A 16,673-nucleotide genomic window follows, 5' to 3' on the forward strand; every position below is an offset into this window, starting at 1 on the left:
AGTATCGAAAATAGTATTATTTTTGCAACTGACGTTGAATCGTAGTGATTAAAATTACAGACGAATTTTCGATGCCCGTTTTGCCGGCCGATTGGTAATACTGATACGAAATCCATCGACGTTCCGCATTTAAAAATGTTATAATGTTTGCGTATTAATGTCAGTTACCTAATCGATTCCTGTGGCGACGGGCACACATCACATTCCCCACATCCTCCCGTTGTTTATTGTTCAATTAATGAGTTTCCACGTGACGCAACCGGCGCTACGGACAGTCCGATACGGGGAAGAGTCCGATATTTAGAACGCCGCAATTTTGGACCGAGCATGAGCCCAAACAACACCCAACATTGATGAAATGGCGGAGGATCCCTCGTCGGGGAGTTTTCGCAAGATCTCCGTCGCAAAACTCCCCCAACCCCAATAACGCCGAAACCACGAAAACAAATCGCGCAATCCCGGTACGGTGGTCTGACTTTACCTCGGGCGGATCACCGCACGAATTTGGGTCGGGTTTTGCGCTGTTGACGCGTAAACTTTCGGAAAATGCCGTTTCGGTGACCTCGTCTGAATTAAATTTAGATTTTTTTGAGTGGGATAAGCGAAACATCAGTCTGGAACCGATCAGTTAATGGTCCGAACGGAACGGAGATGAAGGAAAAAAAAAACAGAACTGCCAGGGAATTGTGTCTAGTACGGACTGACAGAGTTTTTGCAATGGCATGAATTTTAAGCATTTTTTCAAGTGGCTTGATCAGTGACCCTTAATGGTCAGAACAAAACGGCGAATAAGGGAAACAGTACAGATTAGTAAAGGAGTTTTCGCAATCTAACGGCGTAATTAATGTATTATTATAACGTTTACGGGTGATTTAACGTTACGTTAAATTTGATTTAGAATTGGTATAAAATGTTGATGTATTTTTTTCGAAATATTTTATGGACGGGTTCAATATGGAGTAATTTGAACAAATATTATGTTTTCGGCATCCGCGCTTATCGTTGTGGGCGATAACCTATTCGCTTGCACAAATTCGATGTTGTTGTACAACAGTTTCGTAGCCTTCGATACCCAGAACGACAGAAAAACCAACAGGCATCGGTCCGGTGCATATTACAGCTGGTAATACTATAGTTACGGTTAAATTACCGATCTCTCGTGGCTAGTAAACAAATTTACAATGTTAATAAGGTTAAATACGTATCATTTTAACGAATGTCCGTTAATTGCAGGCGGCGGCATCGTCCATCTCGACGCTCTATGATTCAATGTCAATGTTGATACGCCTCGGCGATGGCTATAATTACGTTACATAACCTCAAAATCGTAAGAGACACGCCATTGTGTCGACGGCTTGCGTAACGTCGAGTCAAAAATCGTAATAAAATCGGTTTCAAGTGTATTTTTAGATGTTTTTTTTTTCTCGCGAATTGATGTTATGTGGCCGTCTATAACGGACGATGATCCTAACCCGTCGAAAAAAATTCGACTGCTTTGATATCATCGCGATTTCGGTCGTTCTGGACTAAACTTTGAAGTGGCTCTTTAGTTTAGGTTTTATTACGTATGTATGTGTATATTATTATTTGTTTAAACCGGAAACATAATAAAAAGTCTGAAAATTGCCTAAAATTGTCAATTTCTTAGAAAAAAAAACACAGAAAAAATGAAAAAAAAAAAATGGAAATTTTACATGTGAACTGAAACTTCAATGTCCCATGAATATTATGGTGAGGACTATCATAATCTTTCTTTAGATTTATTATTTTCCAAATATTTTCCGAGTTATCAGTAAAATTTTTAGTTTAAACTCTAGTTTAAACAATTTTTCGTAAAAAACTTAAAATTAATCCCATATATAGATATTGGGGGAAAAACGATTTTACCATCTTATGAAGCATTAAATTTTACACAAGTACTAACATTTTCATCAGTATACCTTCGTTTCTGTTAAAGTTAGAAGAAAAAGTCTGAAAAAGGCTTAAAATCAACAATTTTCTTGTGTATATGTATGGAAAAAGTATAAGGTCCCCAATGAACTGAAACCTTGATATTGCATGAATATTACGAGAAAAAATTAAAGTATTCAGTTTTAATATCTAAAGAATGTTTTTTTGTGACAAAAAAGATAAAGTTTTCGGTTTTAAAAAATATAAGTATCCGAGAAAAAACGATTTCATCATCCAAATAATGTTTTTGGTGATAAGAAATCCACAATTTTCTTGAGTATATGTATGGGAAAAAATGTTAGATCTCCAAATGAACTGAAACTTTCATGTGACAAAAAAATAAAGTTTAATAAAACAATTTTTTGCAAAACATAAATTAGTCCCCTATTTTAAACAGTATAAGGGTTCGAGAAAAAACCGATATCACCATCTTGTTAAGCATTACATTTTGCATAACTACCGACATTGTCATCAGTGTATGTTTGTTCCTACTAAAGATAGGAGAAAAACGAAACAATATTATCTTGAAATATCAACAAAATTAAAGTATAAACAATTCTTTCAAAAAGATAATCAACGACTTCATTAAATAATTAAATATAATAAAATAATCATTAAATAACTTCAGCTTCTTATTACACGTCAAATTTTGCATATCTGCTGTCATTTTCATAAGTTGATGTTTGTTTGAAGTGGAATTACAAGATAATATCGATGACATGGTAAAGACGCGGAATTTTTCATGAGTATATGTGGGGAAGAATGCCAACACTTAAATAAACTTTGAACACGTAAAATTAACTCGAACCTTTGGTATATTAAAACATTTTTCGAACGCATACGAACAAAAAAATACAATAAATCCACGTCTTCAAGGCAACCTTGATATTTTACCAAAACCGGCATCAAAACCACGATGTAAACCAAATGTTCATCGATGTGCCGGCTAGTTAAGGATTATTCTCGCGCTGAAGTAAGATACAGCTTCAGTTTACGACCTCCATACCATAATAAACGACATCAGTACACATACACACATATCTATGTCACAATTGCGGCTTACGTAACGATGTGACAACATATACAGCGTTAAAATAAAGTCACGTCAAACATTCGTCCGTATACGGCCACCGATGGGTAGTACCCGGCGCGGTACCATAGATGGCCGGGCCGTCGAAGGCGTAGAAAGCGAAATTACACATTAGAATAAGCTCGGAATTAACTCAGTACCGATAGTCGAAGGGAAAGTTAAGGTACCACAGATATCTTGACTTTTTCTTCCTTCACGACCTTACGAGCCTCGAATATATCGATTAATGTTCTTTGCACAGCGTTGAAACCGATGACTCTTAATACCGTGTGTGTTATGTCGAGCTTTTAGTGAAAACCGACGAATTAAATACGAAATAAGACAGGATAGTGTTAAAATGGCAGTACCGGAAGTTATATCAAACAATCCATCTCACGGAGGGGTGTTGTATTATGTTGTTAAGGTCCCCAAAGAAGATGACGGGTATGTATGAAATATAGTTACCATCTTACTGTCCTGATGATGTTTATTTTGTTACCGAAACGGCTGATATTTAAAGAAAAATTAAACTAAAATGTCGATCTTAATAGTTTTTATTAAAGTATAGAATTTTCTCTTCAATCAAGTCGCCTTGGAATGAATTTTTGTTCCACAGTCGACTACGATATGTCCTAGAGCTTGTACCGTTATTTTTTTAAATTTATTCGATGATAATCCAAAACCATATCCCGTTTTTTCTGGCACTAATACTTATGTCGACGAACTTATGAATGTTCTTCACGTATAATGTTTTTAAGATCACTGTCACTATCAATCTTAGGGAAAACATTGTTTAATCTATTGGTTCGTCCATGTATACACCTAATAGAACCACCATCGTAAAATGATAAGAAGTTCGACACTTTTTAGAAGAACATGTTCAATTTCTAAAGGGTCAGTATAAAGAGTCGAACGAAGAGTGATAATAAAAAAGATAATCGCCGGCTTTCCATATCTAGTAGGTTCTTCCAGAACTTGGAAATTTTGTGTATAAATCCTGCTAGTTCTTTTCGACTTGTTTATTTGCGAGCTTTTTTGAAGCCACATTTGAGTAACTTTTCTTACAATTTATGAGAGACTTATTCTTTACATCTGAGTAAAATTCTAGTAATACACTTTGATCTTGAAACACTCGGATTTGGGAACACTCCAAGGCCTTGAAATACAGTCTTTATTAACCCAAAATTGATGACTATGTACAATAAATTATGTATCCTTTTATTTTATATATGTGGAGGAGCCTTGCAATTAAAATGTTCGAAACTAGAATATATTTCCTATGGTTTCTACTAGATTCTAGAGTACTATATTTTAGAAACTATAATAATCAAGGGAAAATAATTTTACCAGCTTATTAAGCATCAGATTTTACATAAGTACTGATATTTTCATCAGTCTATCTTTAGATACGTTAAAGTTAGAAGAAAAACACAAAACCCTTGATCATATCCAGGTGTTGGTATTTTTTTAATAAAATTATTTAATCTACATGAGCGTAATCTTGATTTGCTTCACGAAACTTAATAACGGAATATATAATCCAGTAAAAACGATCCTAGTTAAAACCTAGCTACAATTAAAGCAATAATAAAACCCTCAGAATGTTCCGCATGGCGGAAAATCGTAATAGTATTTTTGTGGCGCTCTAAAAATAGTTCCAACTCGTTACTTGTTAAAAAAAACGAGTAAAAAGACGAAAAATTATGGATTAAACATAAACGAAACCGCCCAGCTCGAATCGACGCTTGCCAGGCGACAGAATAATTCTGGAACTGGGACGTGTCATGACCGTGCCGCAAAATAACTAAAACCAAGCCCATTAACCTATTTCCTCCGCAGGTTTTCCACGTTCTTAGCATTTTGTTCGAAATGGAACCGTTTATTTGCCAAAAAGTTTCGTAAAATCATAAAAATAAATAAAAGTCAGATGGAGTAAACTCTGGACTATGTGACCGATGCTTATATTTGATGTAACTTAAAAGTAACGTAACTCGAAAGTACAACGCGTAACATTTCAAGAAATACCGAAAAACGCGAATTAATTTTTCCTTGGTCAATATTTCACGACACCCCGTATATGTATAAGTGATTTATTCGATTTTTTCCTTGATTTGCAGCACCGAAAGCGGCTGGGATAATCCTTTCCGCCCCGGTGGCGACCTCTCGAGGGAGGCCGACGAGATAGTCGAGTTAATCAAAGGGGGGAAGCCCATAACTCCCACCCCCGATAGTCAGGCGCCGCCCCTCCCCACCGAGGACGGCTCTCCGGTGCAAAACCACACGGGGTTGGATGCTCACGATGCGCCTTCGCCTAAAAAGGTAAGACTCCATAGCCTCTAGGATACAGATTTGATTTTGATCACTGTCATACATACCCTCTTATAGTCATTATATAGGTAACTGTTTAAAACTGTTAATTAATCTAAAAAACAACTGTTAGAAGACAATATCTATGTTAAGAACGAACCAACGTTTTAATATTATATATATACAATTAATTTTTTCAATATAAATATTTTTTTAAGTTCAAACAATTTTTTTAAAATTTATATATATAATGCTGAAACCAACAAAAAATAACTACCTTAATAAGCTTCACATCTTACGTAAGTATTGATATTTTGTTCAGTTTGTATTTGAATTAATTACAACTGATACTTTGATGAATAAGAATACTCTAATTATTCTGATGTATTTTGATACGAATATTATGACAAAAAAGACCAAAAAACAACAGTTGTAACTGTTAATAACACAGTAACACAGCTATTTTTAAAAATAACAATTTCTGCAAATATGCCTTCAAGCTATTGAAAGGGTAAAAAAATATTTCTCACAAAAACCGAAGTTTTAATATTTTGTGACCAATATAGTGACTATAATCGATATTCAATTAATTTTTATATTATTAATCGAAAGAAGTTCAAAAAATAAACGATTTCTATGCTCCATAGATATAAACGTATTTTTCATAATATGATTATTTTATAAACAATGACGAAAAAACAACAGTTGTAACTCTTACACGACTGTTTTCAGTAAAAATGTGAAGAAAAGATGCCTGAGATAAACCAAAGTTTTAATATTTTGTGATTAATATAGTAATTATAATAATGTAGATATTTGATTAATTTTTATATTATCAATCAAAAGAAGAAGACGAAGGGAACAATAGTTTTAAACTTGTAACCAACTATTTTCATGAGTAATAATGTGACTGAATACCAGCACCAAGTCATTTATCTATCAATCTTGATATGAAGATCAGAATTTGCCAGTATTTCTTCTATTTGAGAGTAACAGAGGGAGATTGAGTGAGATAAAAAAAGATACAGAGATAAAGAAAGACGCTCTTCATTAAGAGATATATATGGGGTTCATCATTATCATCATTGTATGGTTCATCAACAATAAATAGTAAACATTTTTCTACGTTACAGCAAACCGCAACTGCTCTAAACGCTACTCCAACGAACCAATCGAAGACCAATGGTACCACCGAGAAGACGGCCGCTCCAGGCCAGGTCGACGTCCAACGTAGCACCCTGAAGCCGGACGCAGACGCCGGTCAAGTGGAGCACGTGACGATCAAGAAGAAGGGAAAGTGCAAGTGCTGTGTGATATCCTAAAGTGGACAATAGATGACGCCTTGGGTTCAAAACAAAACAAAACAAAAAACATACGACGTAGTACGACGCTGCTGACGCGATTTTGATTTTTGATCAAAGCGGTTCAATTGACTGAGATTGCTGGCAATACGCGCTGAAGTAAGGTCTTTCGTCGGTACCACTACCGAGCAGAATCCGATCAAAAACCAAAATCCCACACAAAACTCATTAAAAATGGAAATTAATATATATAAAGAAGTATTTTTGTATAAACTGTCGCGATAGTGAGATGCCACACTATTTCTTATTGTTTCTATTTAAATGATTGGGGTATTATGAGACTAATTTAAACAATAACCAATTCTTTTTATACCTTGGACTTTATTATACCAAATTCACATTCGTTGTTATAATTAGAAATTGGAGAAAATCAAAATTGCTTCATCCCAGAAATATTGTAATAGTTTCCTAAAAAAAATGCGGGTGATTTTTCGAATTGGTGAATGGAAAATGGAAAACAGACAGGATAGGATTATTTTAGTCGATTAAGAACAAAAAAAACTCTATAAAAGTATGTGCTTTTCAATATTAATTATTTTCAATCACCATAAGAACAATTTCAACATACAAGACATCATAAAGTTTGCCGGTTCGTTCTTATACTATTAACTTTTATACTTTAGGATGTGTTAATGTGGTAAAAAATCTCAAAAAAAAAATTAACCATTTACGATTTACTATAATATTTAATCATATTTAACTGTAAGTTTTTGAAATTTAAGCTAGTTTTTGCAAGCCTGATTATATATAATCAGGTGGAACTTAGTCAAAGTGGATAATCTAGTCAAAAAAAAAGAGAAGAAATAGATAGGAATGTTACATTCCATGAATACCTTAACCGATATTGACTAAATATTCTGTGAGAATATCTAGGACAATAGAGAAACCTATAAAACCTATAATTCCTATTTATTTTCTATAAATTACATGTTATGTATATTGTATGAAATTATCGGACCAGCCTGCAAACTTTTAACTGTCTTTTATATACCTAATTATATTACCACTGTTACTGTTTCATATATTATTGTACAAAAAAAGTTTAAGAAATAAATGAAATTTCTAGAAAACTCACAATGCACTATACAAATAAAATATCTTTGTAGGGGTGCCGATACAAATATCTCTCAACAGGCCCCTTTCTATTGTATTATATTAATAAATGCTGAAACACAGATGATATATGAGTATATATATATAAATATAAAATCATAAATAAGAATATTTTTAGGACATAAGATCACTCAATTACATTTTGTTGGATATTATGTACATGCAGCTTATAATGCTTTAAAATACGATGTATAAAAAATTTATTCTTATTTTTTTCTTAGTAGACTGTGTAATTTTTATTAGTTTTAGTAATCTAACCAATTTTCTAACTAAAACTCCTGTTCATGAGGCGAAATCGTTGAACGCAAGACCTCATTTATAAACAGTGACCATTTTTTTATAATAGTTTTTTTATCAATTGACGGAAAATGAATTAGCTAATTCGCAGTTATACACACTTGTCTTTTCTATTGGATATACGTTTAGTTTTTATGTATTATATTGTAATATAAAGATAAATTTATTTGTATACCAAAATGCTATGATAGTACTCCATTAAAAATAACTTGTGAAGTAAATAATTGGTTTTTTTGATGATTCCCTACCTTTTTTTCTCTTGTATTTGTATTGAATCACTCACAAACCATGTACTTTTATTATAAAACTGTTAAAAACATATTTAAAAACAATTGGTAATCGTCGGCTTGGTGCTGACATCTGTTATTTATAACTGGGTAATTCAAATATGTCGTTAGACAACTAAATATACACAACAAAAATTAAAAATTTTAAATACATTTTATATCATTTACAGGTAGGATTATTGTCATTGCTAATTTGTTCTACATTATTTCTATGGAAACATTGAAGAATATTGTATGTTTTAGTGATATGTTATTGAAATTATATCCAACTTTAGGCAACTACAGATACATAATATGAATAAAATATAGCTTTTTATATCAAAAATAAAGTTTATTAAATACTTTGTGTCTTATTTACATGTTTGATTTTTAGTACTGATAGCCGCCGTTGTTACCTACGGGTTGTTGTCCTTGTTCCCCATTATTTCCAGGGAAATTTTGTTGATTACCGTTCTGAGAAGGGAAACCGTTGGAATTTTCATAGTGTTGTCCTTCGCGGTATTGACCGTCATCACCTTCGGGGTGGTATTGTCCTTCAAGACGTCCCTCGGCAGCGGCCTGCTTGATTATCTCCAGAGATTTGAGGATCTCTTCTGGGATTGGTGGAGGAGTGGGCAGATGGGCTCCTTGTGGCACGTAACCGTTTTCATCAGCGGTGTAGGTGACCTCGAAGTTCTGCCCCTCGGGGGAGGTGAATTGGTAGGAACCGTGAGCCCTGGTCCATCCGGCTTGGGCGGAACCCTCTTCTTGGGCGGCGATACCGTTACCGGTTTCGTAAGCGTATCGGTAAGAACCATCACCAGGATTTTCGGATTCTAGCCTTAAGATTGGGACGTCGGCGAGTGGGGATCTTTGTTGGCCGGGTCCTGCAGGTCCATGGGGTCCGTGAGAAGCACCAGATGGTCCCTGTTGGGATCCTGGGGCTCCTCCGTTGGGCGAGTGACCTGGGATCGATAAGAAACCTCATAAAATATTGGGAGTTACAATTTGGAACCATCAAATTAACATTACGACCAACAGATGGCAGTGATAAATCTTAATCGCTGATCATATCGAAGGAATTGTCGATTTTCAGTGGATGTCCTTACCTGCGGGTGCGGCGGGGGCGGGGAATGGTTGATTGGCGTCAGGGCCGCCCTGATTGCCTCTAGCCTGAGGAGGCAGGTACTGAAGATGGTCCAGGCTGGCGCATGTCACGTAGCCGATCAAGGCCAGAGATACAATTATCTGAAATGAGACATATTATGAATCATTGTTAACAATGGGTTAGGTACGTAACCTATTGTTCCCAAAATTGTTTAATGGTCATGTACGCACTGTAGATGGCAAAGATAATATTACAAAAACAATTGCCCAATAGGTATAGCTCGTGGGAAATTTGAAATTAGCAGAACTAAAGAGAAATAATATGTTTAGGTTTCAGTTATTTTGACCATTTAAAATGTTTAAAATTTTCCTCCTTATTCATTATATTAACAATTATGTTTATTGTTTGGTTAACTTAATACAGAGTAAAATATTTTTTAATACCATTGAATATAATTAATTTATAAGGACACTGAATCAACTTTACTATAAAGACAGATAAAGATATGTAACTGAAGCTAATTTATAGTTAACATGAAGCCTTTACAAGTAGGATTAATTAAAGTGCTAGAGACCTGGTACCGCATGCATAATAATCACCTAATTCATCTTCAAGACACCAAATAACGTTAGATGTTCGTTAAAATAAAATATAAGCGAGATTGTGAGTCATCTGTGGTCAAATTATATAAATGTTGATTTTCGCAGTTTAGATCTGATAATTTGGTTACAAAATATGAAGGATATGTTGAAAAATAAGATACTTATAGTAAAGCGTTGAGTGCAGCGGTTGTTGAAAAGGTACTTGAAGAAAAGAAATACTGCAATACAAACTACAAACTACAAAATACTACAAGCAATTGCAGCCCTGCAATATTCTCTAATGGGTTTCTCGCAAAATTTTAACCTGGTATGGCGTTTAGAACTAATATACAAGATGAGCAAATTGCTACTACGTAAGTATTGTCATGAGCCTCAAATGAAGGGGTATTCTCAATAGTTAAACCTATTTCGGCTAGAATTTCCCGGGTTAATATCTTGAAATCACTCCTGTATCTGTTTTACGCTGCTGCTGTCCCCACAACAAAAGAAACAGTACTTGGAACATTTGCCGACGACAGAGTTACCATGGAAAAAGATATATGGCTGCCTGTATATAAGCCTGTAGAAGTGGCAGTCAACAAGATCTAAAAATGGATTAGAGCCTGAAAAATACAGCCTAACAGCTCCAAATCTGTTCATGTTAATTTTTAGTTGCGGCGAAATGACAAAAATCTAATTACATCGCTTGACGGATATCCGATTTCTCAAGCAGAATCGGTTAAGTACTTCGCAATCACTCCGATCAAGACTGAAAATCAAGCATCTGTGTACTAGTTAGTCGCAAGATACTCTCATCTAAACTTAGAACCAAAGAGATTGCGTTATCAGTCAATCATAAAGCCAATTTATACCTATGGGGTGTAAATATGGGGTTGCACTAAGGCATCAAACCAACTAGTAAAACAACGCTGCCAAAACAAAGTTCTACGATTAATTATTCTACGATTAATTACCAATGCTTATCGTTACGTATCCAACGAAGAGCTGCACGCTGATCTCGAAATCAAATGGATTTACGAAGTTATCCAAGATTTGGACAATACGCAGGAAATCAGAAGATTGAAGCCAACCAAACCACACGAACTTGTACAGTGTTATAAGTGTTTCTCTTAACTCTAGATTAACTAGTTTAGTTTTATTTTAATTTGGCAAATACATACTGATGTATTAATCCCGTACTCGCCTTGCTATATAGATGTAGCTAATTTAAAAAATCTTATTAATAATTAATATAAAAACTATTTAAAACCAATATTGATTAAAATCGTAGAGATTCTGAGTATTGATATAGGTTTTAACTTTAATTTGATCAAGAAATAAACGGATTTAACTCAGTAATGATCTTTTTAATTTACACGTCCGGCTTTACACGGCTGGGTAATCGTTTTAAAACCGATTCGAACAATTTCGAGAATACAATAATATGTACTGACAACGCCGAATATATGTATCACTCACTTTATGCATTGTGCGTTCGTTACGAAGAATCTGAAGACTGTACCGTGAGAGCACCACCGTAAGCACTGTTGAACTGATGATTTCGTCAATATAGACCATTCTTTTTATACGCAGAACGTCTGATGTCCCACCAAACTGACCTAATTACATTGAAAGGACCCTAATTGGTCGTGGCTTTTATCTATGGCCTCATGATTTCGGCTGAACTTGATATTTACCATCGGATGAAGACATGAAGACGTTCTTCTATCGCGTCTTCAGATCTTCGTTCTAATGATATGACGTTTATTTGCCTGTATGTGTCTGTGTGTGTGTGTGAAACAATTTCTTTTTGTTGATTGTGATGGTTATTATGTGGTGCCGAGACGCGTAATCGGTAGCTAGGTCGATGGTAGGCTGTTTCTTTTCAGATGTAATCGCTATTCGTTTTATAACATTTCTTATTTTTAACGTTTCATAAAAAATATTGTTATATGTATTAAAATGGTGATATGTAACAGGTCAATTGAGAAGTCCCCGGCCTACCATAGTAAAACACATTTTTGGGAAAATTAGTTTTTATTATTCAACATAATTCCCTCCAAGGGTGATACACTGATTATAACGACCCTCCAACTTTTCGATACCATTTTTGTAGTACGATTTGTCCTTTGCTTCAAAATAGGCCTCAGTTTCGGCTATCACCTCTTCGGGCTAGATCTGGAGAATACGGAGGACGAAGAAGCAATTCGAAGCCCAATTCATGGATTTTTGCCATCGTTTTCACTGACTTGTGACACGGTGCATTGTCTTGATGAAGTAGCACTTTCTTTTTCTTCAAATGCGGCCGTTCTTCGGCGATTCCGTTCTTCAAACGGTCCAATAACGCCACGTAATGGTTGCTGTTGATGGTCCTTCCTTTTTCAAGGTGGTCAATGAAAATTATTCCATGCGAATTCCAAAATACAGACGCCATAAACTTGCCAGCCGACTGTTGCGTTTTCCCACGCTTTGGAGCGGGTTCATCATGTGCAGTCCACTCGGATGACTGTCGATTGGACTTCAGAGTGAAATGATGGAGCCATATTTCATCCATTGTCGCATATCGATGCAAAACTCAGGTTTATTACGCTTGATCATCTTCAAACACTGCTCCGAATCATCAACTCGTCGTTGTTTTTGGTCAAAAGTGAGCTCGCGCGGCACCCACTTTGCACAGAGCTTTCTCATACCCAAATATTGGTGAATGATATGATGTACACGTTCAGTTGATATCTTTAGAGTTTCTGCTAATTCATTCAACTTCAATTTACGGTCATTCAAAATCATTTTGTGCATTTTCTAAATGTTTTCTTCGGTAACAACCTCTTTTGGGCGTCCACAGCGTTCACCGTCTTCGGTGCTCATTTCACCACGTCTAAACTTAGCATACTAATCCTTGATGGTTGATTTTCCTGGCCCAGTGTCCGGAAATCGGCATCAAGCTAAGTTTTTGTTTCAACTGTATTTTTTTCCTTCATAAAGCAATATTTTATCAACACGCGAAATTCCTTATTTTCCATTTTTTTCACAATAACAAAAGTTGCTTCACTCAAAATGCTATAATTCACAAACTAATGATTCAACAGCTGTCAAATGTATGCCTCTTGTTTGAGCCGATGTGTGAGAGCTCTGACTGTCATGATGAAGAACAATCCGGCGTCTCTTGTCTGTTTTCCTTATTTCACCGAAGACTTCTGACAAACAAATGGTCGTGTGCCAATAAGAATTTACTCTTTTACGATCCTCTAGAGGCACTGTTGCAATATGACCAATTTTCCCGAAGAAACAGGCCACCATTTTCTTTGAAGTGCTTCGTGCGCGAACAACTTTTGTTGGATTTGGTTCATCTTGGAACACCCAGTCGACTGCTGCTTACTTTCGGACTCATACGAATATATTCATGATTCGTCACCTGTCACGATTTTATAAACGTCTTTCGAAGCACCACTATTGAATTTCTTACGCATTTCTTTGCACCAATCGTCACGAGCCTTTTTTTTAAGCGATTATCAAATTGTGTGGGATCCAACGCGAAAATAACTTTCGCACAGATAAGTATTCATGTAAAATGGCATATATGTGGAACTAATGCTTAGGGATGCCTCAATCTCACAATAGGTGACATGACGATCTTGCTTAGTCATTTCGCCAATTCCCTAAATATAAATAGTGACCGTCGTATGTATAGAGGCAGTAAGAGAACAAACTAAGGATAAATACAGTGATATCAAAATGACTTCACAAGGAAATACTGTACCGAAGGAAACAAAAACTAAGAGTAAAACGTAAATATGCTTTCTTACGAAAGTGAAATATCTTACTTGGATATACAATTGTTAATCAGGTGGATTCGGCCTCCGGGGGACACCACTAAATAAAAAAATGGGCCTAGAACTCTGCCTGGTAGGTGGCGTGGAAAAGAGTTCAATGTAAATATAATAAATCACAACCCAATTGCTATGTCAGAGCGAAAATGAACTAAAACTCAGAGTTAATGCCGGAATATTATGACGTTTTTTCGGCATCAATTTAGATGACGTGAGTTCACTGTTTTATTGAACGGACTATATATAAGAAGTATAGAAGATTGATAATAAAACACTAAACATTGCAATGATGTAGAACAGAAAAGTCAAGCTATTAAAAAATTAATAAGAAAATAAAATTACCTAAAATTAATTATAGCAAAAAATAAATAATCTTTTCTAATAATCCTAATGTGGTTTTGGTTATATAACAATATCAATTTAACTAATGAAGAAAACGCTTCTTTGTTAATTGATTATGCCTGTATCGGGTAATAATCAAAAATAAACCCAACGGTCATCAATTCTCAATCATTCTGTAACCAGGTTTCGTAATCAGTCTCCTGAAGATCGCAGGAGCGCTCTGGGCCCGTGTTAGCTTGAGCAAATTTAGATCAGCGATGACCGCCACCGATTGAACATCTTTAAAAATTACACAATTGATTGGTATATCGCAAATTGCTCGTCACAATCCTTCGCGTCAGTTGTTAATCTAGATTGATATTTCGACAGATGCAGTAATGATGTTTTAATGATGATGTACGACTTTCTTTCAGTCGGTAGCGTAATTATCGCGTTTTTGTTGAATTTGCTGATGGTATATCTATAGATTTTCATCATTAGTGTATGGTAGTCGTTGATACAAAGTAACTATATCGTTATAATGGTTAAATAGGTTGCAAAATATCACGAAATGTTTAGAATTTCGCTATGATCTGTTTAATATCATATTTAATTATCACGAACTCAATGAAATCGTTTTGAATTGGTGGTAAATTAAATACTACAAGTTCTACCAATAATTTGCAGTATTCTATTGAATGTTTTTGATATTTAATCTTATAGAATTAAAGATTAAGTTATTGTGATTCATTAAACATTTATTTTTTAGGATATTCTTGATTTTTCCTGTTTTTATATAAGGTAATCAGTTCCCAAGGCTTACCAAAACTCTTAGGGTGGCTCATGGTGCTGCTGCTTTATGATATCCTAGTGGTGAGTGCTTTCAGTGATTTGAAACTACTATTTCAACGCCAAAAATACAAATAAAGTTATTTTATCACAACAAAACAACTGCTAAACTAAGATGAAGCTAAATGTCAACAATAAAACCAATTTATTGACCCACTAATCTAGAGAAAACTTTAGACCTGTTAGATGACTCTTTTATAACAAAAAAAAACTGAGGAAACCTTTGATCTAAATTCCAATCATTCAGCAGTGATTTTTATTCTTTGGTGTTGTTTTGGTTCAAACAATCACGGATGAATTAAAATTGCAGGGATTATAGAGAATTTTATGTTAAATTAAAAGGTATTATAATTTTTTATACAAGCTTTTTTTAAAAGTTATACGATGCAAGGTATATTTTCTTTTATTCCACATCCTATATAGTTCGAGAGTTTTGTCTTTATGCGGCAGTTAAAAAAATTCCATCACTTTTTCCATGTATATAGTAGTGAAAATCCATTGTACCTTCGTAAGAACTATCTGCATTACAATCTGGAGGTATAAACTGTCAATAAACTTATCAAAGACACGAACAGAAGCTCCATCAGCACATCAATGTTGAGGTTCTCCAGTTCTCAGATAATAATGGCTTAGTCAGAAGATTATGGAGAGTCAAACCATTTGATCTAGTTCAGTGAAGTTATAAGTAAAACTTATTAAATATACTGACATATATATTAGCCCTAATGTCTATCGTAAAATATGTACCTTGTAATTGTAAAACCATAACAGGTCAGGAGAAAAGCAAATAGCTTATTAGTGTTAATTTAATAGATTTCTATAATAAATAATTAAAGATATATAGATATATCACATGAAACCGTGTCTGATATAAAATGCTTTACCATTTATGTCAATCAAACGTATCAAACTATTTAATACCTCATCGATTCAGTGGAGAAGCTCCATTATATAGATGATACGGAGCAAGGATCTCGATCACTGCGATATCATCAGCAAAGATCATGGCCAAGGAAGGGTGAATCAGTCCAGACGCCGCAAAAGGTTGATGCTATTAGAAAGGCGCCCCCTTTCGCTATGCTCAGTCGAATCAGTCGATTTATTTAATATTTTTCATTATTGACAAAAATACACCTGACCAGAAAAAGGCGGACGTGATTTATAGTCTTGTTTGTCGTTATAGATATACCGAAAAACAAGTGCAGGAGTTATTGACTGTTCTTCCTATAGAAATATAAAGATGTTATTTAGTTACCTAACATATTATTTAAGCTGAATATAATTTTATCACATTGCATATTAATTCTAAAGCAAATTAGTTGAAATTTTAGTTTATTTCGCCTCAGAGAATTGTATTTTTTAATAATTATCCGAGAGGTAAAAAGGTTTAGTACTTTTTCCATGTATATAGTTTTCAAATTTTGCAACTTTATACCATTTTCAATTTTTTTTGCTGCCATTTCTGTTCAAATAATCGTAGGTTAATGAAAATTACAGGAATTATAGAGAATTTTTCATTGAATGGGATGGTAGTATAATGTTTTTTTATAAAACCTATAGTTTATACAGTTTATATAAAAATAGTTACTCTGTAATTACTTATTATTTAAATTTGGTTTTGTCT

At 34.5% G+C, this 16,673-nt stretch overlaps 2 protein-coding genes and 1 long non-coding RNA gene across 3 annotated transcripts in view; 2 read left to right on the forward strand and 1 right to left on the reverse strand.

The window, feature by feature from the left end:
- Positions 1 to 8,318, forward strand: part of LOC143203743 (uncharacterized) — a 120,054-nt gene extending 111,736 nt beyond the window's left edge. The window contains exons 5-6 of the mRNA XM_076416003.1: positions 5,137 to 5,338; positions 6,460 to 8,318. Of these exons, the coding sequence (XP_076272118.1) occupies positions 5,137 to 5,338; positions 6,460 to 6,648 (391 nt within the window). The 3' untranslated portion in view covers positions 6,649 to 8,318. The remainder of the gene's footprint in view (positions 1 to 5,136; positions 5,339 to 6,459) is intronic.
- Positions 926 to 1,425, forward strand: LOC143203744 (uncharacterized). Its single transcript, XR_013007421.1, has 2 exons — positions 926 to 1,123; positions 1,234 to 1,425. It is a non-coding gene; the product is annotated as an uncharacterized LOC143203744 (long non-coding RNA).
- A 412-nt stretch (positions 8,319 to 8,730) lies between the features above and the next one.
- LOC143203857 (uncharacterized) lies at positions 8,731 to 11,765 on the reverse strand. The gene is made up of 4 exons (XM_076416169.1): positions 11,750 to 11,765; positions 11,532 to 11,671; positions 9,473 to 9,611; positions 8,731 to 9,328 (listed from the first exon to the last, which is right to left on the reverse strand). The coding sequence occupies exons 1-4, from the start codon at positions 11,763 to 11,765 to the stop codon at positions 8,754 to 8,756; spliced, it is 870 nt and encodes a 289-aa protein (XP_076272284.1). The 3' UTR covers positions 8,731 to 8,753.
- Positions 11,766 to 16,673: the final 4,908 nt, after the last annotated feature.

Source organism: Rhynchophorus ferrugineus, unplaced genomic scaffold (assembly GCF_030347505.1).
Source record: "Rhynchophorus ferrugineus isolate W39M unplaced genomic scaffold, kcgeb_rfMv2 rfM10, whole genome shotgun sequence".
In the NCBI taxonomy this organism is placed as follows: domain Eukaryota; kingdom Metazoa; phylum Arthropoda; class Insecta; order Coleoptera; family Curculionidae; genus Rhynchophorus; species Rhynchophorus ferrugineus.

Bases quoted from the DNA above. Each gene is read 5' to 3' on its own strand.
- LOC143203857 (XM_076416169.1), bottom strand. The intron at 9,612-11,531 runs GTGAGTGATACA...GTCTCATTTCAG, and splicing joins ACGAACGCACAATGCATAAA to ATAATTGTATCTCTGGCCTT. The intron at 9,329-9,472 runs GTAAGGACATCC...TATCGATCCCAG, and splicing joins CGCCCCCGCCGCACCCGCAG to GTCACTCGCCCAACGGAGGA.